Consider the following 24,968-nt stretch of genomic DNA (forward strand, 5'->3'; position numbering starts at 1 on the left):
TTGCTTGTGCTTGCTCCGCTGCCCCCTCGTTGCTCGTGCCTGCTGTCCTGCCCCCTCGTTGCTTGTGCCTGCTGTCCTGCTCCCTTGTTCGTTGTGCTTGCTCCCCTGCCCCCCTCGTTGCTTGTGCTTGCTCCCCTGCCCCCTCGTTGCTTATTAATGTTATGATGAGTTTTCACTACTTCTTTTTTATGGCTTAGAAATGTTGCCGTACTGCCCATGACTTTTTGCAGCTTACCCAGTGTTCTTCCTAGTGAACGTGACATTCATGCAGCCCCTTGGAGATGTTCCAAGACTGTCCAGTTTACTTTGCTTCGTTTCAGTGCTCTTATGTCCCTAAAAAACGAGATTGGTGGCAAACATTTATGAGGGCGCAACTGCTTAGCTCTTCTTCAGTGGCTCTCATGCTGGAGTAATTGACATCTTAAAGGCAGCCCAGTAAGATGGCCCTCTGTCCCCAATTTTGATCGTTTTGTTTATTGAGTCTTTTGCTGTGATGAAAGTGGAGTTTGGGGACATCTGAGATACAGTTTACCTTCTTAATGTGGTTCAAAACAGCCTTTACACTGAGGGTATAATGCTTTATCTTGCACTGTGCCTCCCCGTACTGAGAACATTTTAGCACACATTTAAGGATGGAACATGGATTCGGAGTACTGTATCGGCATCACCAAAATAAAGTGCTCTTCGTATTGCAGATAGAGGCCTTGTTCCACCTGCCTTTGTGTTTAGCGACATGCTTTCTCTGGTTTAATGTTTGGGGTGGTCTTGACTGGATGTTCTTTGGAGTATGCACTATAAACCATGAATACGACATGTTGTAAATTTCCCATGCTTATTTTTGGCAGGATACATTTGGTGAAAAGGTTTGTTCTCCCTGGCCCTGTTTTAATATATCTATGTGAGGCATCCCTTGCTTTCTTTACCAAAAAACCTCAAGTCCTCAATTGTGACCTGTCCTTGGATAGGGACAGACCCATATAGTCTGGGATCAAGTATGCCTTGATATACTATGTACATTTTGGGCCTCAAAGAAATTTTGTGAACAGAAAGTCTTCACAAAGGTTTTTGCCGTGATCTAACTCATGAGCTCTGTGTCATGAACTGGCTCTGTCTGTGTGTGTGTGTGTGTGTGTGTGTGTGGCTCTGTGTGTGTGTGTGTGTGTGGCTCTGTGTGTGTGTGTGTGTGTGTGTGTGTGTGTGTGTGGCTCTGTCTGTGTGTGTGTGTGTGTGGCTATGTCTGTATGTGTGTGTGGCTCTGTCTGTGTGTGTGTGTGGCTCTGTCTGTGTGGCTCTGTCTGTGTGTGTGTGTGTGGCTCTGTCTGTGTGTGTGTGTGTGTGTGTGTGGCTCTGTCTGTGTGTGGCTCTGTCTGTGTGTGTGTGTGGCTCTGTCTGTGTCACCTCTACTCACCCGAGCCCTAAAACAACTTCTTTATGAAGAATATTAAAAGTGTGTTATAAAAAAAAAAATACTTACATGCGTGGTAGAGGTCCTGCATGGTAAAGGCTATGAGGCAAATGCTGTTACCCCTCAGGCAGGACACAAATATTTTAGGGGCACGGTCAGTCGTTTTTTGCCCTACAGTATGTTTGTCTGGCCCCTTTGACTCTTAGACAGTTAGCCCTTTTCCGACCTCTCCCACCCCCCACTTCTCCATGTCCTCGAATTTAGGTCTTGCTTGAGACAGCAAATGTGCTGTCACTTACAAGACATTTAATTTACTAAGGGGGCTTAGAGCCAGCCTATTGCTTACCATTGGTTAGCTTCATCGTCTCTCTTGTCTCTTGTTTCCTTGCTTCTCTTTGGTCAGCAAGTGCCGGCTTTACTTCCTTTTCCGACCCTGGAGCATGGCTTAAGTACTGCTTCCCTTGCCTAGTGTCATACAGCATGCCACTTTCAGAGGGACTTTATCTTCCTTTTATTTGCCCCATTTCCCCTCTCTAGCATTGTTGCTTGCCCTGCCCCCACCCTTCTCTTGCATTGTTGCTTGCCCTGTCCACCCCCTCCCTCTTTGACACATGGCCCCTCCTGTCCCCCCAGAAAAAACAGCGCCCAAATGTAATGCTAACGCTTGTCAAGCTGCTACAGAGATGCAAGCAGCACTACACCACCTGCTCTACATGGCCTTTTTTGTGTTGTCTTCATGCAATCAAAGCAGGGATTTCAGTTCGGCCATATGATGAGTAAACTTTTTTTGTTGTTGTGAAGGCAGAGAATAATCCCATACTAAGAAAACTGATCACTGCCCCTTGTGGTCCCTGCTGGCTGCATCATACCACTTTTTTTCCTGACTTTCAGCCATGCTGCTGTACAGCATGGCTAAAAGAAATTCACAAAGCCAATAGTCATCCCATAGGCTAGACCTGTTGGATTTGCAATGCTTGTTCACCATACGTTAGTGCACAGCTTTGTGGTATACCCTGTATCTTATTTCTGTATCCTCATGTGCCACACACGCAGATGTTACCCAGATCCCTGTTTATAAGTGTCAGTCGTTACTTTCACATCACACTCTATACTGAGCCTTCTCTAAACATGGTAGAGCACAACTTTGTCTACCTCAAATCGATGAGCCACAAGCTTAGCCAATCGAATAAGAGCATAGCAATGGGCCACTGGGAGAAATGTCATATGAGCTATGAAGTCATTTTCCATTGATCGGTTAATGCTCTTTGGATCTACAACCTTTCCCCTTTTCTTTAGTTGGAACGTCTCTTCCCTTGTTAGGTCTCGCCTGAGCCAACACATGCGCTGCTCTGGCGAGACTTTAAGTAAGTGGGCTTCAAAAAGCTGACCGCACGCTTTTTGTGTGGCCTAAAGCGTGTGGTTACGCTCACGGTTACGAGCACAGGCGCCATCTGGCTTTCCTCTCTCGTCGTGGCTCATTAATTGCATCGCTCGTTTTGAATGTCTTTGCTCCCTTTCCTATGTTTTTCAGTGATTTATTGAGCTTATTTCTGAATGCCACTGTTTTAATGAAGATTTTCTGCAATGTTTTTGTACAGCTTTGTTCAGAATGTTCCTTTTTATTTTGCTTTTTGTGACCCTTGTGCACGATGTTTATGTGAAGCTTGTGCATAAGATTTTGGACGGCTTTATTTCTATACGTTTCCTGAAGGTGGCCACTGTTTTTGTGAAGAGCTTGGTTCAGTCACACAGCTGTCTCCCTGCAGCTTCCAGCCTGTTGCGTCCTCCCTGCCCATCCTCCTCCCATTCCCAATACCGTGATAGTGCCAACTGCTCCTCCATGACCCCCACTGCTCCGGGGCTCTGGATGTCCGTTGTCGGGGAGTATGATCTGTGGCAACAGCCTCCGCAGGCACTACTGCAGACAGAATCTTTTGTATGCCTTTAACATCGTGGGGCAGTGACCTGTAATATGGTTGATGGCGCCTCCTTAGCAGAACAACACAACATTGAAACCCTGCATTAATTGAAATGTTTTATATCAAACTAATTTAGGAGGAAAAAAGTAAGATGTAATTTACTGGAACAAGTGAGTTGTTGCAATTTGTGGAATATAGTCTTTTAAACAGCAGGCTGCTACTGAGTACACTAATATTTTCCTTTAAAACATGTTTACTTGCTCAGCTTAATTAATCATTAGGGATGTTCTGTGAGGTTTTCTGCAGCTCCATAAATGACTTTTATCTGGTCCCCCGATGGCTCGTTTTCCTTCTGAATAAAGTGATGATTTGAAGCGCTTTTAAAAAAGTGTTGCAAACTGATGCTCCTTATAAAGTTTTGTGCATCTTCCTTTGGACATTTACCAAAAGCGTACTATACGAATTCAACCTAAACATGGTTACCACCTGAGGAATATATCTACATGTTATTATAATGCATGAGTGATTCACTAGTGGGGACACTCTTCAGCCGAGGCAAACACTGTATGGAGAACACCCTGCAATTTGATGAGTGAACATTCCGTGACACCGAGACAAACTGGCGTTACGGAACACCCATGAATTCCCTATGTGATATGCAGCATAAACCTCTTGAATTAATTATTTGTATTCTTGAGTAGCCTACTTTGTGAACTGAGGCACAGAAAAGGAAATTAAGTTACATTTGACAGCGCCAGTCTTCTGCTTCCAAAGTATGCGGCAAGGAACCAGATTGCATCTTGTATAATTTCAATCTTGTTTATTTTCAAACGTTGTGTCTGCTTGCATCCTGTCCTTTTCTTGAAAAGTACATAAGAGCAAGTCCTAAGTAGGATCCCACAATCCGGTCAAATGAGGCCAGCCAGGATAACAACATGGGTCTTCTTAATAGTACAGGTGACATATCCACTAAACCCCATCACCTGAGGGGCACTTCTGAGAACTGCGATGAGACCCCCACCGCTAAATTTATTTCTCTCCGGCTACAACACACCACATACACACACCAGCAAAAGCACTGGCAGTGATAGGGCAAACATCTGTCCTGTAGAGAGCAGGCATAACGTATTCAGCACCAATGCAAGCATCACATACACGCACATTCGCGTAGCAGCATGTGCAGTGGCAGTGCGCATTTCTCTTATACAGTACAGGCTCAGCAGTGGCACTGTAAGCTTCCTTCACAGATGTATATACACCTAGGGTCCCTCAAGCAGCCTGTGACGGTGTGAATTTCATTCGCAACCTACAGGTTCTGGATAGCCAGTGCCCACCCACACAATACACACCAGCTACAACACAGGCAGCGGCAGTGAAACCTTCCCTCACACATGCACACATACACACACCAGACACTGCCCTGCCAGCGCGTTACACATTCTCCTCTGTAAGACTTTGTAATGGATAAAAATCAGCTCGTCCTGAACCAGTGCATGATCTGACCCGGTGGGCGAGGGCGAGGTCCACCAGCACCCAATTTTGAGGATCGGCTCTTATTTTTCTTCAACAGACTTTATTTCAAAGCAAAGGAGAGACAAGCATTTGCAATGCAATAGGTCTTGCATTTGCGGGAGTTTGAGCTATTGGCATTGTAAATGACAATGCTTTTTAAAATGGCATTATTTACAATGCCAATCTCTTAAACTCTTGCAAATGCGAGACCTATTGCATTGTAAATGCTTGTTCATTTTTGCTGTCCGATATGAACAGTTACAGACTGGATCTCGGATTGTGTGCTTCTATGTATTTTCTTGCCACCTTTGACAAATGAGAGACAATAGCACAAACACGATGTCAAAATGTCAAACCAAATTTGTATCAATGTTGCATATATTCATATTATGCTTTGAAGTATGTTTCCAAGTAACCTGCATTTGGGGCACTGTGTGTAATCTTTCCCTATTGAGCATAATCATTTTCTTCTGTTTCAGATATTATGGAAGAGGGACACAGTGTTGCAGTCTTGATGCCAAAAATTGAGGAGCAAGATGCTGTAGTGATTGCTGAAACCATCATTGAGCCTTCCCTTGACAGCATCGAAGATGGAACACCTTACAAAAGAACAGATCCATTAAATTACGTTATTCAAAAGCTCAGCAAATTAGTAGAGAACGAGAAGTCAAAGCGATGTGTGCTAATTGGAAAACGTTCTCACTCAGACAGTTCGTTGTCACCTGAAACCGTAATCTGCGACTTCCCTGCCAAGAATACTGAGGTGCCTTCTCTCCCCCCACTAAAAAAGTTTAAGAAGGACGCCCCTGCACAATATATAAGTGAAACAATTCCTCAAAGCAGCAAAAAGCCAGTATGCTACCAATGTAGTCTCTGTAAATTGATATGTGCTTCTTTTGAGTTGTTAAGCGAGCACATTAAGCAGCACGGTGAGAATAACGAAGTAATATTAATGTGTTCAGAGTGCCATTATACATCTAAACAACAGGAGGAACTTGAGGCTCACATCAGAAACCACTATGAAAGTAACAAACAGCCTGTGCTATCAAAAGTCAAACCACAACAAGGCCTGCATCTTTCAAATGCAGCATTTCAAGGAGTCGGTGGAGGAAGCGACCGTTGTATTACGAATCGGACAAATTGGGATTGCAATGAGTCACATTCTCCTACATCCACATCTGTGGTGGGAATGGGTATTAAAAAATGGTACACCTACGAACAGTATGGAATGTACCGGTGCCTAATTTGTAGCTACACTTGTGGTCAACAGAGAATGTTAAAGACTCATGCGTGGAAACATGCCGGGGAAGTTGACTGCTCTTATCCAATATTTGAGGACGAGAATGAGCCTGCAAGCTTGCCTGATTCAACTGTAGCACAAACTCCACAAGGGAGTGAAGCGGTTGTTTTATCATTGGAAAACAAAGTGTGTGCCCCCAATCAACGTCCTTTGCAGCTTCCAATGTCTGAGCATTTTTCACGCCAGTTGATGCCAAACGAATCACTCGTTCAAGGGACCGAAGTATTGAGCCACCCAGATGCCCCTACTGTAACAGCAGAAATTGTATTGGAGGAAGAGACCATGTCTGATACAGAGCAGGATGCTTTGATCACTGATAGCCTGCTTTCTTCAGCTCAGAAAATCATTAGCTGTAGTGAAAATACAATAGGCCATGTGAATGTAATAGTCGAACGTTTGCCCAACGCTGAAGAAACTGTTTTGCAGAAACCCTTTATAAGAAGTGCTGACCTTGAGGTAGAAAAGAAACTAATTTCAGAGGAATCTGAGCTCGCCTCTAAAGAATATGTTTACCATGCAGAAAAGAATGCAGCAGGGCTTGAAGAAATATTTATTGGGTGGTGCAATTCAGAGAAGCAGGAGAGCGATTTGATTCCTAGTGAGGGCAAAGCAGCCAATGAGAACATCCCTCCAGCACGTCGGCGGACAAATTCTGAGTCACTAAGGCTTCATTCTTTAGCTGCAGAAGCCCTGGTAACTATGCCGATCCGAGCTGCAGAGCTTACCAGATCCAGTTACAGGGGCATCACCGAAGTTGCTTCTAAAGCACCTGATACAGGGCAGAGACCTGCTGATGCAAATTGTTCTGTTCTCCCAAAAATAGGTCCATCAGTTAAAAACTATTCTGACGAGGTTAATAAATTAAATTGGATTAATCCTGAAATTGTTGATATCCAAAGACACAAACCTGATTTTTCAGATGTGCCAGTTAAAATGGGAATCAGCATGTCTCTGCTCACTGTAATTGAAAAACTAAGAGAGCGAACAGACCAAAATGCAAGCGATGAGGATATTTTGAAAGAACTGCAGGATAATGCACAATGCCAACCATCAAGTGATGCCAACTTGTCTGGAACTGATTTAGTGGAGTATTTGCCCAATGCAGACAGACCTTACCGCTGTCGTTTATGCCATTATAGCAGTGGCAACAAAGGATATATAAAGCAACACCTACGAGTCCACCGTCAAAGGCAGCCATACCAGTGTCCAATCTGTGAACACAAAGCTGAAGACAGCAAAGACTTAGAAAGCCACATGATAAATCACTGCAAAACTAGGATGTACCAATGCAAGCAATGTGAGGAGTCATTTTATTACAAGGTAAAGGTTTCGGTGTAAACCTCTTACTAGTACGTAGTTTTAATTTACTGTACAGCCTGTATGACTGCAGTTTTCTTAAACCGAAAGTAATTTGGAAGGTTTGGACTGGGAATGCCCCATTAGTTAAAACAGAACATCCACTTGTTAATTTGTCTGTTAAAAGCTACGTAGAGGTTCAGTTCAAAATCCCATGTACATTTGCACTTGATTATTACAAGTGCATCTGTTAATAAATATGGATTTACTCTGCAGTGTAGTGCACAGTCCCCTGCACGTTCTTTTTCAGTAAAAAAAAAGACATCTATAACAGCGATTTCCTGTTATAGTTTAAACCTATAATAACCAATAAAACTCCACCAAAAGAGAAATAGCCCTTATTAGTGTAAACATATAAGCATTCATAAACACCTGCACGCCCACAAACTAAAATGTCATTTAAGGAAAAGAAAGTAAGAACAAATGTGTAATTTTTAGGTCTCGCGACCTATCGATGCGCGCAAGCGCATCGAGCGGAGCGAGAATTCAAGTAGCCAAAATCCTCATGAAACCACCAGCTTTTTGCTGGCGTTTTCATGAAGTTCACGTGAACCACGTGATCAAACACGAACGCGCATCAGCCTCCCTCCCTCCTAATTGCATTTGCCGCACAGCACATCAAAGGGCTTCGCCCAGCGTGCGCTCTGCGGCTTCTCGGCTTCTCCTCCCCTAATTATTCTTGGATGGCCGGCCGGCACACGGCCTTCCTTGCATTTCTCCTCCCCCTCCCCAGCCAGCTTCCCCCAGGCCGTATTCCCTCATCCCTCGCATCCCCTCCTCCTTCAGGCCCCCACCATTTGCTTCCATTTGCTTTTGCTTGTTTAAACTTTTAGTGCGAGGCGCGCGCATGCACGCACCACTCTCGCATGCTTTTTTTTCGTCCACTCTCCCGCTTTCCTTTCCTTTAATTCCTCTTGTTCGATTTCTTTCAGCATTTGCTTCCTCCACCTCAATTTCCCTCCTCTTCACCATTCCCCTCTTTTATCCCACTTCTCTGATCCCCCTCCTCTCATTGCCTGCCCTCTTTATCCTAAGCATTTCCTTGACTCATTCGCTGTACCCGTCACCTAGCCTCTTCCTTTTTCCTCCTTTCTCTTTGTTTGCGTAACCATCCTTCTCATTCTTCCTTACATTATCCCTTTTCGTTTCCTTTTCTCTTTCCTGATCATTCACCTCCCCCTCCTTCATTCTTGTTGTCTCTTACTTTCTTTCTTTTTCCGATTAGTTCTTCTTTTCTCGTCCCGCCTTCCTCCCTTGGTCAATGTGCGTACTGTGTAAATAACCACAGTGAACAGATGGAGTGATATAAATACACCTATTTGGTGGGGGAGAGTATTTATTTAATGAGATATTGTACTTCCAGCTAGCTGCCCGGCAGCACTTTGTCACATGATTATTTTAAAACAATTGTCCATTCCGGAGGGAATTAAAATAACCACACACGTATTGGATTCAGTCCAAGATGGCCCGGTAATTTTACTTTGTGACTTGCAAGGGGCGCAACCACCATAAACGCGCTCTCTAATCATGCACTCCATCAGCGGAGGCTCCGAAGCGCTGACAGAGGTGGCATGATCGTTTGAACGGCGGTGTAAGAGGAAGTTTCCAAGGATAATGTACTGTATGGGCAAATACTTACAAGTGTTGACCCTATCCTCATTTGTGCTTAACTTCCTTCTGCTATTTTTTAATAGCACTGCTTGACCCGTTTTTCCAGTCTAAGCGGAAAGCCGAAGATTGTGGCATAGTGTGAAATTCTCTCACGTTTTAGACATCTCAATGCACACTGGTGAATACTAGGAGGCATCACACTGCTTTTCAAGTCCACAGGCTATAGTGTATAAATTCGCCCAACAATGCATGGCAAACCATCAACACTGCTCCACCTTACTGAACTGTTTTTTGGGTGTGTTTTTTGTTTTGTTTTTTGCTGCCAGCAATGCCGAGCCCACCTTATTGATAATGAATGTTATCATTAGCATAGAAGCTGGAAGCTTTAAGGGTAAATATTTGCTGCTGTCAACATTGACTCACTTCTTTAAATCAAGCATTGGCATAGCCAATAGGTCTCGCTTGTGGGACCATATAAGTATTTAGTTTTGCAGCACAATATCCTTGATGCAACAAGGATATTGTGCTGCAAAACTAATACTTATAAGGTCCCACAAGCGAGACCTATTGGCTATGCCAATGCTTGTTTTTATTACTTGCTGAAGGGACCTGTACAACATGACTTGGTTATTCATGACAGCTTCAAGATTAATCTGCTTGCATTTTATTTTTAGGGATGTCACTACAATTTGGTTTCTTTTTCCTTTTGTTTGAACCAGTTTTGTATGCTTGGATAAAAAGTGCAGGGTTTAAAAGCTTGGTTTCAGCACTGCTCTAATTAGTCTATACACCGCAGAGAATCTGAGAGTATTAAAATTATACCTGAGCTTTTGTTAGTGTTTAGTTCTGTCACTGATTAAGGAAATGGCTGGATCATTATAACTTTGTCTAGTATATCCTTTTTTTGGGTTATAAACTTTTATTAACATTCAAGCAGTCATACACAGCAGTGTGCCTACAACCATATGTGGCCGGCAGCGATACACATATATCGTTGTATTTGGAGGTACATGAGTCTCGGATCCAGAGAGTGTAAACAGGGTCCACCATCAGAGATGTAATACAGTAGCAATACATTTATATCATGTCTTAGTTGTGGGGGTCAGCATAGGAGGATTCGTTGATGATAAGACGTCACATGGCATAGCGTAATTGACAGATCATAGCAGCATAATGGAAATCAGGGGAGGAGTGCCAAGATACACCATATAACCCGTGAGGAACTCCTATCCGGGGAGAGGTGACAAGGATATGATACATTAGGGTGGCCAAGGTGTACGGTCTGGCACTAGGCATTTCTTAATGAGCAGAGATTTAGGCTGTCAGCACACCATCGGAGTTATATGGTCATTCAATCAATACGCAGTTTCCAGAACGTAGTCCCCACATCTTACCTGCCACTAACAGTACAAGTATCCCTCATTCCATCCCTTCTATCCCAATTCAAGAAATGGTATATGAGAGCAAGCCAGCTAAATCGACTGTGGTGTGTCTCCAGTGTCAGTGTCTCCCTCCCCTTGCGATGCTGTGGCGAGAAGGTAATTCTGTAGAGGACCCCATATATCCGCCGGTCTCGAGTTTAGAGGCAACAGTTCCGAAAACACTCCATACTGTTCCTGACAATATAACATGTCATGCAACCAATCTTTAAATTTAGGAGCTCGGCCCCTTCCCCACCTACATGCCAGGTGTCTTCTCGCCAATAGCAGTGCCACATTAGTATACTTCCTAACCGTCCGCGCTATCTGTGCAGTATAGCCTAGTAGGAACACCATCGGATCTAGGGTCAACGCAGCACCTATCATGTGGGAGATACCCTCGCAGACCCGCGACCAATAATCCTGTACTTGCGAGCAAGTCCATGCTAAATGGAAGAAGTCCGCCCCTTCCTGTCCACATCGCTCACACCTGTCCGACTCGGCCAGACCGAATCGAAACTTCCTGGCAGGAGTGTAGTACAACCTATGGAGGAACTTGTAATGTATGATTTTAAGGCGACAGCTAGACATTACCTCTCCCGACAAATCACAACAGTACTCCCATTGTGCCTCTGTGATATCACTACCAAAGTCCGATGTCCAGTGCGCCCTAGCCGTGCTCTCCGCTACCGGCAGCTCCTCTCGTATGCATTTATATAATTTGGATACTAGATGTGCTCCATCAGAGCTGTTCAACACTATCGTAAGCGGGGCTACACTAGGGGGTTCATGAGGATAATCAGGTAATAAGGTTCTCAGGCCTTCTCTGAGCAGTAGGTAATAAAATAGCTCTAGAGGGTTATGTGCGCAGTCTCCGAAGAAGTCATCTCGAGATCGGAACTTTCCATCGCGGAACAGATCCCCCCACACCCCTATTTTTAACCTTCTGCACATTCGTTGGAATCCTACCTCTTGAAGGAGCGTCATCTGTGGATGATAGGATAGTGGCATACGTGCCGTATATAATGGGGTTTGTAGTCGTTTCCCTATTTTATGCCATGCCTCCATCGTACAGGACACTGTGTTTGAGTGCATCTCCAGTGCGGTAGTGGGGGCATGCAACACTCCAACCAGTGGCAGCGGGTGTGCTATCCAATCCTCCGCTGCCACCTGTGGCATGAAAGCAGTAGGCCGTAACCAATGATAGAGCTAGTGTGCCTGAGCACTCAGATAGTATACCTCGAAGTCTGGGACATCGAAGCCACCCACCCGGTAGGGCTGTGTCATTACCGCCCATCGGAGCCTTGCCTGCTTTCCCCCCCACACCAGACGAATAAGTTCAGAGCGTAAGGTTTTAAAAAAGAATGCACCTGGGTGATAGGGAATATTGAGGAACAGGTACAGGAAGCGCGGCAAGACCACCATTTTTATGAGGGAAATTCTCGCCGCCATAGACAGGGGTAGTTTGATCCAGCGCGTCACCGAGTCCGTCAACTTGGTGATGGCTACTCCGTAGTTCATCCGCAATGTGTCTCCTTTGTCTCTCGATATTTGTATCCCCAGATAGCGTAGTTCCGAGGTACACCACTCAAGCGGGTAATCTAATGGGAATTCGGAGACAGCCGGCGTCAGAGGGAACAGCTGGGATTTGCTCCAGTTAATAGAGACACCGGAAAGGCCCCCGAAAGCAACGAACTCCCGCAGGAGCGCATTTAGATTAGATCGGGGATCCTTAACGTAAAGAGTAACATCGTCGGCGTACAACGAGATCGAGAGTTGTCGTTGATGGCAATTAAAGGCGCTGGGTTTGTGGAGTTGGCGAATTCGACAGGCCAGCGGTTCTATCGCCACCGCGAACAGTAATGGGGAGAGGGGACAACCCTGCCGGGTCCCCCTCGTTATCGCGAAAGCGGTAGTCAGTTGACCATTCACAAGCACTCTTGTAGTTGGAGACGTGTAGAGTAGCCGTACCCAATCCACAAAGATAGGGGGGAACCCCATCCTCTGCAAGACCGCGAAGAGAAATCCCCACTCCACAGAATCAAATGCTTTTGAGGCGTCCAAAAAGACTCCGGCAAGGGGGATCTCAGGGTGAACCGTTTGTATCAGGGAGAAGACTGTGCGGAGGTTGTGTGAGGTTGATCTCGTGGGGACAAAACCAGATTGATCTGGTAAGATAATCGTGGTCATAAGTAAGGAGAGTCTGGTCGCGAGCACTTTCGCCAGAATTTTTGTGTCGCAATTCAATAGCGACAGTGGGCGATACGAGTCACATTGTGTGGCATTTTTCCCAGGTTTAAGTAATGATGTGATGATTACCTCTCGCATAGACCTCGGGAGTATTCCCACTTCCATCGCATCAGTAAATACCTCCCTTAGCACCGGTGCCATGATCTCCACGTAGCATTTATAAAACTCCGCGGGGAGACCATCATGACCCGGCGCTTTCCCATTACTCAAGGACATAATTGCATCCCGCACCTCGTCCAGCTCCAGTGGTGCCCCCAGGAACCGTCTGTGGACATCGCTTATCCAATCCATCAAAGTGCTATATCCCCCATATAGCTATCCAGGTCAAACTCCCCAGCCGTTCTCGATGTATACAATTGTGCATAATGTGCCTGGAGTGTATTGAGAATACCAGCATTATCTCTGTGTACCTCCCCATCTGCTGTGGTGAGCTCCAAAATAGTGTTCGAACCTCGTGCCATCTTCACTGCCATGGATAGCGCTCTACCCGGTCTCCCTCCCTCATTATAAGCACGGGCTCGCCAGTATTTCCCTTTGAATCGTACCTCTCTCTGCGCCTCCGCTTCGTATTCCGACAGCTTGGTCCTGAATGCGCTCTGCGCCTCCCCATCAATCCCCCGTGACATGCAGTTCTCTAAAGCCTTCAGTTCTTCCTCCAATCTGCACAGTGTTCGCTGTATATCCCTTAATACCCCAGAGCTTTTAGCAATACACCACCCCCGCAACGTAACCTTAAATGCCTCCCACACTGTTTCTACGCTATCCACCGTATCCTTGTTTCGGGGAAAGTATTCTTCTATGTCGGTCCTGAGTTCTTCGCAGAAGACAGTATCGATCAGGATGCTGGGGTGTAGTCGCCAAGGCGGGCGTGGTTTGTGAAAACCAGGCATATCTAAAGACATGAGAACAGGGCAGTGATCGGAATGTGTTCTAGGTAAATGTTGCGAAAGTAGAATGTTCGGGGCCAGATTCAGGGATACAAAGATGTAGTCAATTCTAGCCCATGTGCCCGTGTAGGATGTAAAGTGTGTGCCCTCCAGCAAGCCAGGATGTAAATGTCTCCAGCTATCAATCAATCCACCCTCATCAACTATCCCCTCGAGGGAATCTCTCGCCTTCATGTGGTATGTTGAGCATCCATCTGCTCTGTCCAAGCTAGGGTGTATGGCTACATTAAAGTCCCCACCCCAGATCAGATACCTGGAGCCCACATCCATTATACCTCCCCAGAGCCGGGTGAAGAACTGGGGGTCATCAACATTAGGAGCGTAACAATTGGCAATGGTAATCGTCTCCCCGCCCAATCTCCCCCAGATATTGACATATCTTCCCTCTTTATCAGTTCGTTGCCCCTGCAGCGTGAATGGGAGAGCTCTATGTACAAGAATGGCGGTGCCCCTAGCATATGAGGAGTAGTTTGAAAAAACCCTCACGCCTGCCCATCTCGCGCCAAATGTAGAATCAGATGAAGGGGGAGTATGAGTCTCCTGTAGCATGACCACCTGCACATCATGTCTATCCCAATACGCCAACAATTGTCTACGCTTACGTGCATCTTTCAGCCCTCGCACATTCCAGGATAGGAAATTACATCAGTTAACAGTTCCCGCACCGGTATCGGTATGTTCGGCTTCGCTTTAAATAAAAGCGGTGCGCCCTCCACCACTGCAATGTATCTCGAGCAATAAACCATCTCACGTTCCTCAAGTATATAACTATGGCATTTTCCTCGTGTATCGCACCTGCATACAGTTCACGTACTAACCAAACATTCCCCCAATCTCCCCCCTCCTCCCACAGAGGCAACCCCAACATGCCAGTGCCCTCTCCCTCCCTTCCCCACCCCGATTCCCTCGACAAACAGGGATGATAACACTCCCTACTACAACAACAACAACAGCATGGGTAATACCCGTTAGGGACCATTCTAGGTGGCGACACAACAACCCCCTTTCTCCCTCAGCTGCCAGTGACTGACCTCCCCTAGTTAGAAGGAGAGAGGGGGGTACCTGGCGACGCAGTCCAGCTTCAGCGATTCTCAGGTCTTAGTCCTCGTTCATCTTGTAGGTAAGGGGAAAAATGGAGGGCCGCGACCACAGCCCCCACCGCCCTGTGAATCCCACATCAGTACTCACATACAGGAGCCACAGTGACGATCAATGGTGCAATATCAGTGGGGTCATTGTTCATCAACTTCTAGTTGTTCGTTTCTGCGATCAAGTTCATCCGCCTCTTCTCGATGCTGGTGCGCTGAACGCTTCACTTGCTTAATGAAATCCTCAACTTGTTGCGGGTTCGTGAAAAACTTTTGGCGCGCTTGATAAGTAATTCGCAGTCTAGCCGGATACAGCAATGCGTAGTCAATTTACAGGGTTCGAAGCTTCGCTTTAACATCCAAAAACTTGCGCCGCTCTTCCTGCACCATGGGCGTGAAGTCAGGATAGATTGTGAATTCGTTACCATCACAGACGAGCTTTTTGGAGGAGCGAGCTGCCCGCAACGCCGCGTCTCTATCCCTATAGTTTAACAGACGGGCTATGATAGGCCTCGGCTTCATGCCCGGTTTGGGTACCGGTCCCAGGGACCTGTGTGCCCTCTCCACTATAAACTGGGGGGAGAACGCTTCCGATCCCACTGCAGTCATCAATAGTCGTTCCACATATTCCTCCATTTTACCCACGTTGGTGGACTCCGGAATTCCCACTATGCGTATGTTATTACGCCGGCTCCTAGCTTCCAAATCCTCATTCTTAGCCGCTATGGTTCGCAATAAGTTATCCATTCGTGCAAGTCGTGTTGTATGCTGTCCTGAGGTGTCCTCGACGTCCGACACCCGCTGTTCCACCTCCGTCAACCTACCCTCATGGACCTCCAATTTGTGGACTACAGCATCCATACGGGACGACATTCTGTCCACCTTGTCCACGATAGTCTCGAATCCCTGGCGCATCTCACGAAGGAGTTCCTGGGTATCCGTGGAGGTAGTCGCCTGGGTATCTGGGGGATTGTTAGCCTCTATCTGTCTCTGAGTTTCCGGGCTAGTGCGATTCGTCTTCTTTGCGGCGTCGAACGTGAGCTTTGGTTGCCGCGTGTCGGGCCGACCCATCTTCGCAGTATAGTAGTGGCGGGTGTACCAGATTGTGAAATGGAGGATAGCAAGTGTCGTTGCGCCTGTGTAATCCCACTGTCCAGCAAGGCTGACCGAGGAGTCCTCTCCTTCCAGTCGTATTCCGGTATAGAGCGGCACTTGCGTAAATAGGGGTGGTGGGGGGGGGGAGCAGGTAGCAGGCACGGGCGGGCGTTTGTCGTCGTCCCTGGTCTCAGCTCTTCCCTCGGTGTTAGACCTGGCAGTCTCCCGGGAGTGCAACGGTACAGCCGGCCCTCTGTACAACTCTTATGAGCACTCCACCAAAGTTTCAGCTGTCGTAGGGCAGATGTTCGCCGCGCAGGGGCGTATGCCAGGCGGAGGTGTGAGGCAGATTCTCCAGACGTAATGTATATATATGAGCGCAGGGTCTCCAGGTCTGAGGGAGCAGGCCCGCAGTTACGTGATGCGTCTAGGCACCCCCCAGGCACACTCGCCCCAAAGGATGATGCAGGCCAATATCCCTTTAGTGAATAGTGGTGTGTGCGTATATCCCACGCGATGACAGGCTGGGAGGGTTATGCTACTACAATTGCCTGCAGCCCCCGGCCCCCAGTCAGCAGCCCTCGCCCTCCAATGCACATAAGTAGGCGCAGGATGAGGTTTAATGGACGGCTCAGCTGGCCTCCCCGCCGGTGGTAATGCCTCTGGTATTCTCCACTCTCGTGCAATGTGTGTGTCCAACAGGGTGGCCTAGGCTCCGAAGGTAAGGAGAGCGGGGTGTCCGAAGGGTCCAATGGCAGCAGGGCCCCTCCCCCGAAATGGCCGTCGCTCTCGGTGGGGAGAAAGCAGGGCAGTGGACGTGTTCCGCAGAGTCAGGCTGAGGCGGGCCAGCAGGGGAATGAACAAAGCATGAAAAGTACCTCGGGGAATAGTAGGGCCAGGATATCCCCTTCTCCGCAGGCAGTGCTCTCCTGTGAGATGAAGAGCGGGTCCGCTGTCCTTCGCCGCCTGTTTTCTGCGGCCCTCCGAGGATTCCGCGCCTTTCAGGGCCCAGTTAGCGTCTGCAGATCCCCGACCTCGCGTCCGCAGGCAGGCCGGCCGGGCGTGCTGAAGCCTCCGGCAGTAAGCGTCGTTAAGCATAGGAATGCCTCCCCCGGCCTCATACAGCAGTCGATCAGCACCAAATTTTCACCGGAGCTGCCGCGTGGTTCCCTGAGTAGGTGAGGGCGATTTCAGCCCAATCAGTCGCCGATATCAGGATCGATTATCGGATAATCGTCGCCAGGATGTGGGAGCCTTACAAAGAGGCTTCCATTCACAAGTGCGCCACCTAGCGCCCCCCTTGTCTAGTATATCCTTACCACTTTTTCCCATAGTCTACACATGGATAAAAACCCTTTGACACATCAGGCCCCTTTGCAGAGGAACAGGCAGAATTATCATTTTTTACCATGGGTTTCACAATTTTCTAAATCTTAGTAATTTGTTTTTCATATTTTGTGGTTTATACATACTTGCAGTTTGTGGTGGAAATAGACATGAAAGCCAAGGGTAAACCCAGTAAGCTATTTATTACAGAAAAGTAGACAAAATACTTAATTCAGAAAGAGGTCATTTGTATACATTTCTCAAGGTTCCCCAAATAAACTAATTGTTGAAGTAAAAAAAAGGTAATTTGTATACATTTCTCAAAGTTCCCCAAATAAACTAATTGTTGAAGTAAAAAAAAAATCAATGAAAATAAGTAGAGAAAAACAAATATGTGACATTTTCGTCTATAATTATTTTTTGCCCCAATGGCTGTTTTGTAAACATATTATACCCTTACATTCAGCTGACTCATCTAGTTGAAGGAATATACAGAGTTGATTTGTTGTTCACGGACGCGCAATACCCGGAGCCATCAATTGGGCTCCTGCTTATGATATTTTTGAGTACTGACCATACATCAATTCATATGATAAAATCTGAGTGAAAACATTGCTAAAAAACAAACTTCTGCATTTTAGGTCATATCTACCAGAGAGCACATGCGCGGTGTGTTGTGTTTGCTTACTGTTGGTTGGCTTTCCTCTAACTCTCATTTGCTTGATGCTTATTCACCTCCCGGCTTGCGAACAGTGTGTTTGTCCCTCCTCAGAGCATTTCCTCATTACCGTCTCTTTTGATTGGCTGGCATCTATGCTTGCACTACTTTCTCTTTTGGGTTAAGCACTCTGCGTGTGCAGGTGTCTTCCAGTTGGCTCGCTTGTGTGCTGCTCTCCCCCTGCACTCCATATTGCTCTCTTGTCATCTGTGTGCTTCTCCCTGCACCCTCCATGTTTGTTGCTTCTCTTCCTTACACCCTTACTCGCCTTGTTGCTACCCCCAATGGCTGTGGCTTCCTCTCTTTTCTGTTGCCTCTCCTCCCCCATGGCGTGCTTGCACCTGTGCTTCGCCCCCAGCTGCTGCAGGTTTGCTCTTTCATCCGTTTCTCTCCCCCACCATCCACTCCCTCTGGGTTGCTTCGCTGCCACCACGTGAGACTTCTCAGCAATGAATAGTGGGTAACTCGGGTCTGTCTGTGGTCCTCAACAGTAACTGGTCAAAACCTAAACTGTATTAAGTCAATGTGAGGTCAAAACTTGGTTACAGTTCTGGTCCATTCCTATGACATGTTAGGTCCACCCATACAAGGGAGGCAATGTTTCTATCTGGGGAAGTGTGGGAAGGCAGGTTAGTAAGACTTTGGCTATTTACTGGAAGTGCCTGAGTTTTCTGTAACATAATACTTTGATAGTCATCCATCAAAAATAATGGGGTTGCCCTTTGTCCTTCAGAACCTGGGTATATAATGTTAAAGACTATAATGTGATCTGTTGGGTATCGCAATTTCTTTGCGTGAGAAAATATTTGCTGTAAATCAATTGTCATGCCAATGTAGAAAGATCAACGTGGTCTGAATGAGTTGAACTCCTCAGTCACACACATCCTTCAAGTGAGGGGTGGGTTATATCACCAAAACTTCCGATGTTACTGGAAACAAAATCCACTATTTAATATGTGGTATCCATTCACAAACTTTGCAGAATCCACAGAGGTTTCAGAGTCAATTTATCACTCCGAATGAAGTCTTCCCCTCACTTGAATGTTTTGTGTGGATACTTTTTTGATCCTGACATTAACTTCCATCCTGTGTTGGAGGAGTCCAGTTTTGACTTGTGTTACAATATGGTAAAATTCCTTCCTTGATGAAAACTGATAGGATATGACTTGCCATACTGAGCAGGCGAGTGGACTTTTTGAGCCCTGAATGTACGTTATTTATTTCTGTGTAGAGGGTAGGGCCCAATGGCAAGATGGTCCGTACCCAACCCCATTTAATTTCCCACTTGTGGGCTTTCAGATGCTGTGGGTGGGCAGAAAGGGGTGTTTACCACTTATCTGCATGGCCCATGGGGATCAGAAGACCACCAGTGCTAGGACTGAGCAGCACATATACCATTCCTTTTCTTTCTTTTTGATAAAAATTTATTAGTTTTCTGCTCTCCACCTCCCTCCCCTGCATAGGCAATTTGGGGGTAAATCTCCCAGTCTGCCCCACCCACCCAAAAAGGGCAGAAAGACTATTGGAGCTGTGCAGGAGTGGTGTGCAGCCAAATGCCAGGACGGGCTGGCCCCACCCCATTTTTTCATGGAAATGTATCCCTGTGTCACTCCTGTTGGGTTCGGAGAACTAATATGATGCTCCCCATCATCATCATCATCATCAAGTTCAAAATTGTATTGGTTTCAATCTCAACTGAGATCAGCAATACCTAACATTGTATACATTTCATCAACAACTAAAACAATTAGTTAGAAAGACTTAAGAAATGTAAAACATAATAAAACAGAGTAACTCATTTTGATGAGCTTTTACAACATCAATCAGTTAATCAATTTGAGTTCTTTTGCATTTAAAATACGATGATATTAAAAAAGGCTTTCTACCATCAATGATGGTCGCATTTGACTATACAAAAAGCATGTGTCTACGATCTTGGACCGCAACATCACAGATCACACATTCCTCTCAAATTAGCTGTACCAGCCCAGTGCCTTTTATAATCATTCAAAGGTAATAGACCCAATCTTAACATATGTATTGTTCATCTGATATTGTAATCCAAAAAGGGTGAGTATTTTGGAGTATGCTTCAATAAAACTGTGTTAGAAGCGGCTGTCTCTAGTTGGCAGAGGTATACACTTCTGACAAATAGGGACACACCTTTTCTAGTCAGGGCAAGGGGATCACACACTTAGATAACCCCTGCTCACCCCCTTGGTAGCTTTGCAAAGCAGACAGGCTTATCTCAGAGGCAGTGCGTTAAGCATTGATGACCACATACAGTAACAAGCATTGAAAATGCAATAGGTCTCGCAATAGAAGAGTTTGACATTTTTCGTTTTGCAAATGGATGAGTGGCGTTGCGTGGCGTGGCTGAGTGGCGTTGCGTGGCTGAGTGGCGTTGCGTGGCTGAGTGGCGTTGCGTGGCTGAGTGGCGTTGCGTGGCTGAGTGGCGTTGCGTGGCTGAGTGGCGTTGCGTGGCTGAGTGGCGTTGCGTGGCTGAGTGGCGTTGCGTGGCTGAGTGGCGTTGCGTGGCTGAGTGGCGTTGCGTGGGTGAGTGGCGTTGCGTGGCTGAGTGAATGGTTAGCTGTTGCTTATGCGACGTATAGCACTTAATACTAAAGTAGGCAGACCTTAGCCTTTGTGAGAATAATAGCAAAATAAAAATAAAAACCAGATCAAGTCAAGGACGCAAACGGCACCATGCTATTGTTTATTTACTCAGATGATTTGCATAAAAATGTAACTTGTGAGCACGTTTCTCTAACTCTCCAATAATCCCATTACAACACTGTGCACAAATGAGATTGGGACTCATCCTTCCGAAGTCGAGAAAAATGTGCAACGCTGTGTTGTAGTTAATTTTTTTAATTAACAAAATGCAAATAATGTGGAGAGATTTCAAGTGATTCAGGAATGGGCGCCCGTGTAAAGAGAAAGTACGGCCGGCCTGGGCGGTGATGGTGACCAATTAATGGCACTTAAGACAACTTAACGAAAATTTCTGGAAAGGTAGAGAAGAATTGAAAACTTTAACAAGCAGTGAGACATACAGCTTATATTTTGGATGCACTCTGTTAAAACGCAGCAAATTATTTGAAATGCGCAGTAAACATAGCGCAGCAACATGTACATGTTGATACAGTCTTATGTCCGGTAAAATATCAACATTAACCTTGCCTCATGTGTGGCTGATAGAGACGCCGTCGGGCATGTGGAATTTCTTTGGCAGCGGAGACCTACATGATAAATTAAAGTATCCGATCCACTACTGAGCATAATGCCGAATGAAGCAAGCATCGCGTAAAAGTATTGTGAGCACGTTTCTCTAACTCTCCAATAATCCCATTACAACACTTTGCACAAATGAGATTGGGACTCATCCTTCCGAAGTCGAGAAAAATGTGCAACGCTGTGTTGTAGTTAATTTTTTTAATTAACAAAATGCAAATAATGTGGAGAGATTTCAAGTGATTCAGGAATGGGCGCCCGTGTAAAGAGAAAGTACGGCCGGCCTGGGCAGTGATAGGGGAGGAGGGAGGAGAAATGCGAGTCACGGCAGCAGCAGCCTTTGATGTGCCTGCCGGCCGGCCGTGAATAATTAGGGGGTGAGAAATGCGCTCGGAGGGCTGCCTTTGATGTGGTAATGCGAGGCAGGCAGGCGGCTGGTGGCATTGTGCACGCGCTTTTTAGGGCTTGCGCAAGCGCAATGACCTAAAAAGCACATGCACTTGAAGGAATCGCCAGTGGAATCGCCAGTGGTGGTTAACCTCTGTTTAAGCCACAATAGAGCTTCGCCAGCTATGCGCTGAAGCGCATCAGCAGGCGAGCCCTAATAAAGTGAATACACTACAAATGGACACAACACAGTAGTATTATAAAAATAAGGATTTTTATATAAGGCTTAGCACAAGACCAAATAACAACAAAAATATACCACAATCTTAATAAATACTCTTGGAAGGAAAAATAATAGTTCAAGCGTAGTTTCTTCTTAGCACAAAGTCTTTAGTATCAAAAGCAACTCTTCTTCTTTAAAACACAGTTCTTGGCAACAATGTAACCCCCACGGGAGTAACACGACGTCGAGGCAAAGTTAATCCAAAGGTTCGGCGTCGACCGCGAGGAGCGCTACGTCGAGCCCGGAGTCGCACAGACCCCCACACCACAGTACCTTGGAAAAGTGAAGCACTCGATGATCAGCGGCGTCGAGATGTCCGGCGTCGCGTGTCGATCGGGCCTCGGAGTCGGGGCGATCTGCAGCGGCGTCGACCGAAGTCAGGCGGGAGCAGCGCTCACGAGATGAAGCAGGATACGGCGTCGTCGATGTTGCAAGAGTGAGCAGCGCTCACGGCGTCGAGAGGGCTCGAAGTCGATGCGATCAGCAGCGGTGCAGACACGAGGTCACTTGGAGCTGGAGCCGAACTCACTACTCACTGGCGTTGTTGCTGGCGTCGATCGGGCCCGGCGGCCGGCGTCGAGGAAGCGGGACACTGGAGCCGTTACTCACGATGTCGAGCTGGATTCGGCGGCGGCCGTCGGCGTCGAGCTTGCTGGATTCTTTCAGAGGTGCTGGATTCACAAGTTCCAGCAAACAGCACTTTAAGCAGATGAAGTCCTTTAGCCCTGTGACTTCAACAGGAGACTGGCACTCTTCCAGCCCTTGGAGATTTTCTTAGCAAAGTTTGAGAGTACACACACAGTTCCTCTCTCCTGGTTCCTTGGCAAAAATAAAGAGGCAATGCAGGATTCCCCCAACAAACAGCACTCTGGCAGAAGGGGTAGGCAGTCCTTAGATCAGCAGGCTTCTTGTCCTTGGTTCAGGTTTCCTTGTCACAAGTGATCTAAATTCTTGGTTCAGGGGTCCTTCTCTTATACCCCTTTTTGGCTTTGATCCCTTTGTCCATGCAGGGGAATTTCCCCCCATCTTGGGTTTGTTGTGGGTGTTGCCAGGCCGAAGCACCTGGCCTATTCACTGTGCAGGGCAGAGTCTTCAGCCGCCCAGCAGGAGCGGAGCCAGCATTGTCACTGGCAGGGGCAGGGCCATCAGTTGCCCGGCAGGAGGTGGGCCAGGAAAGTCCCAGGCAGGCACAGAGTCATCAGCCGCCCGGCAGGGGGGCGGAGCCAGCATTGTATCAGGCAGGGCAGGCTATCAGGAGCTACTCTTCCCCTACTCTCAATGTAAATGCCCCACTCACCCCACACTGACTCATTCAGACCTCTGGAGCCACCCAGCTCCTGTCACACGCACACCAGAACCAGCAGTGACCGGTAGACAGTTAGACAAGAAAATAGCTACTTTCTAAAAGTGCTATTTTCAAACACAGAGTCCAAAAACCATCCACACAAACGGATGCGTTATTAAACCCTGAGTTCAGGGATACCAAACTCGACATTGCACCATGCTCCCCGAGCCCGCTAGGATTATAGCATTAATAATCCTGGTAGCCCATTCTAACTGATGGAGAGCAGGTTACCTTACAATAGTGAAAAACGAATATGGCTGTAATTCACTATAAGAACATGCCAACCTTGTCAGGCTTGTCCTACCTTGTGCTTACAATGCACCCTGCCCGTGGGCCTACCATAGGGGTGACTAACATGAAGTTAAGGGAAGGTTTAGGGACTGGCAAGTAGGTGTACTTGCGCAGTCTGCGTGACAGTCAGACTGCACGTGGTCTAGCAATGGCAGACCTGTAGACATACTTTTACTAGGCCGCTTCTGTGGGTGGCACAACAGGTGCTGCAGGCCCACTAGCAGCATTTGTATTTACAAGCCCTGGCACTCCTGGTGCACTCTACTAGGGACTGACAGTAAACCAAATAAGCCAAACATGGAATTCAATCAATACAGCAATTTCACATAGGGAGCACTTGCACTGATCAGCAGTGGCACAGTGCCCAAAGCATTTACCAGCAAAAACATCGTAAACAGAGGAGGCAAACAGAAAAAAATGGAGGAGAGACTCATGCCAATGATGCCAGGTCTAACAAACTGTATCTGAGTAAGGTTTGTATGTTTTTAAGGTTGAACAACGTCACTCACATAACTTATTCTGGGGGCTGCATTAAGTTGTGTTGAGCAACGTAATGTGTTGTACAGACGTCCACTTCTGTAAATGAACAATAGTACATTTCATTTCAGATAAGGCAACCCTGAGGTTAGCATTAAAAGTATAATCTTTTGCGCCGTCAATACTTGCAAGGGAGTAGCTTAACTAAGAGAAAGACATTTACGAGAATCTTTCCTCATATAAGTTTGTTAAAAAATGTATATAGGGAAATATGTTCTAATGCATACAGAGCTGGAGGAATTTTTACACCCCTCTCTTTCTCTCTCTCTTTCTCTTTCTCATTTTCTCTCTCTCTCTCTCTCTCTCTCTCTCTCTATATATATATATATATATATATATATATATATATGTTTGTAGTGTTGCTTTCCCAATTGATGGACCTTTTTAAGTGCGCTGATATGAGCTAATGCCTTATTCCCTATGTGCAGCAGATTCTATTTACTTTTTAGTGTCTGTGTAAGCACGCTTCCAAAACAGATGTAACTTTTTACTATTTCCAGTGGGCAGCCACCCAAATTATAGTTATAGGGACAATACTGCTTCTTTCATCTAAAAGGAATCACTTATCTTCGAAATATTTATTTTCAAGTAATTTTCCTCTCCATATGAAAATAAAGCATTAAAACTTCGCTGAAGACCAATTGGGGTAACATCAAAAATCGTGTTGCTTACATTTAAACATATACATTTTGTGAATCAGTTTTAGGAGGGAAGGTCTTAACATAATTGAATCAATCAGGCAAATCATAAAGATAAATGGAAAAGAAAAGGGGAGCTAAAATACAGCCCTGTTTTAAGCCATTCTCTGTGGGAATAGTTGGAGATAAACCCCTAGTCCACCGATCCGGATTTTCCCCCCGGTTGACAAGTACAATGCAATGATCAGTCTCAATAGAATGGTATCCCAAGCCTAACAATGTCCTCAAAAGGGAAGTTCTGTCCATCC

At 46.3% G+C, this 24,968-nt stretch overlaps 1 protein-coding gene across 1 annotated transcript in view; it reads left to right on the top strand.

Moving 5' to 3' along the window:
- The window catches only part of ZNF507 (zinc finger protein 507), a 137,091-nt gene that overhangs the window by 46,386 nt on the left and 65,737 nt on the right, over positions 1-24,968 (top strand). Inside the window, exon 2 of the mRNA XM_078668443.1 lies at positions 5,316-7,456. Coding sequence (XP_078524569.1) covers positions 5,321-7,456 — 2,136 coding nt within the window. The 5' untranslated portion in view covers positions 5,316-5,320. The remainder of the gene's footprint in view (positions 1-5,315; positions 7,457-24,968) is intronic.

This window comes from Lissotriton helveticus, chromosome 12 (assembly GCF_964261635.1).
Source record: "Lissotriton helveticus chromosome 12, aLisHel1.1, whole genome shotgun sequence".
In the NCBI taxonomy this organism is placed as follows: Eukaryota; Metazoa; Chordata; class Amphibia; order Caudata; family Salamandridae; genus Lissotriton; species Lissotriton helveticus.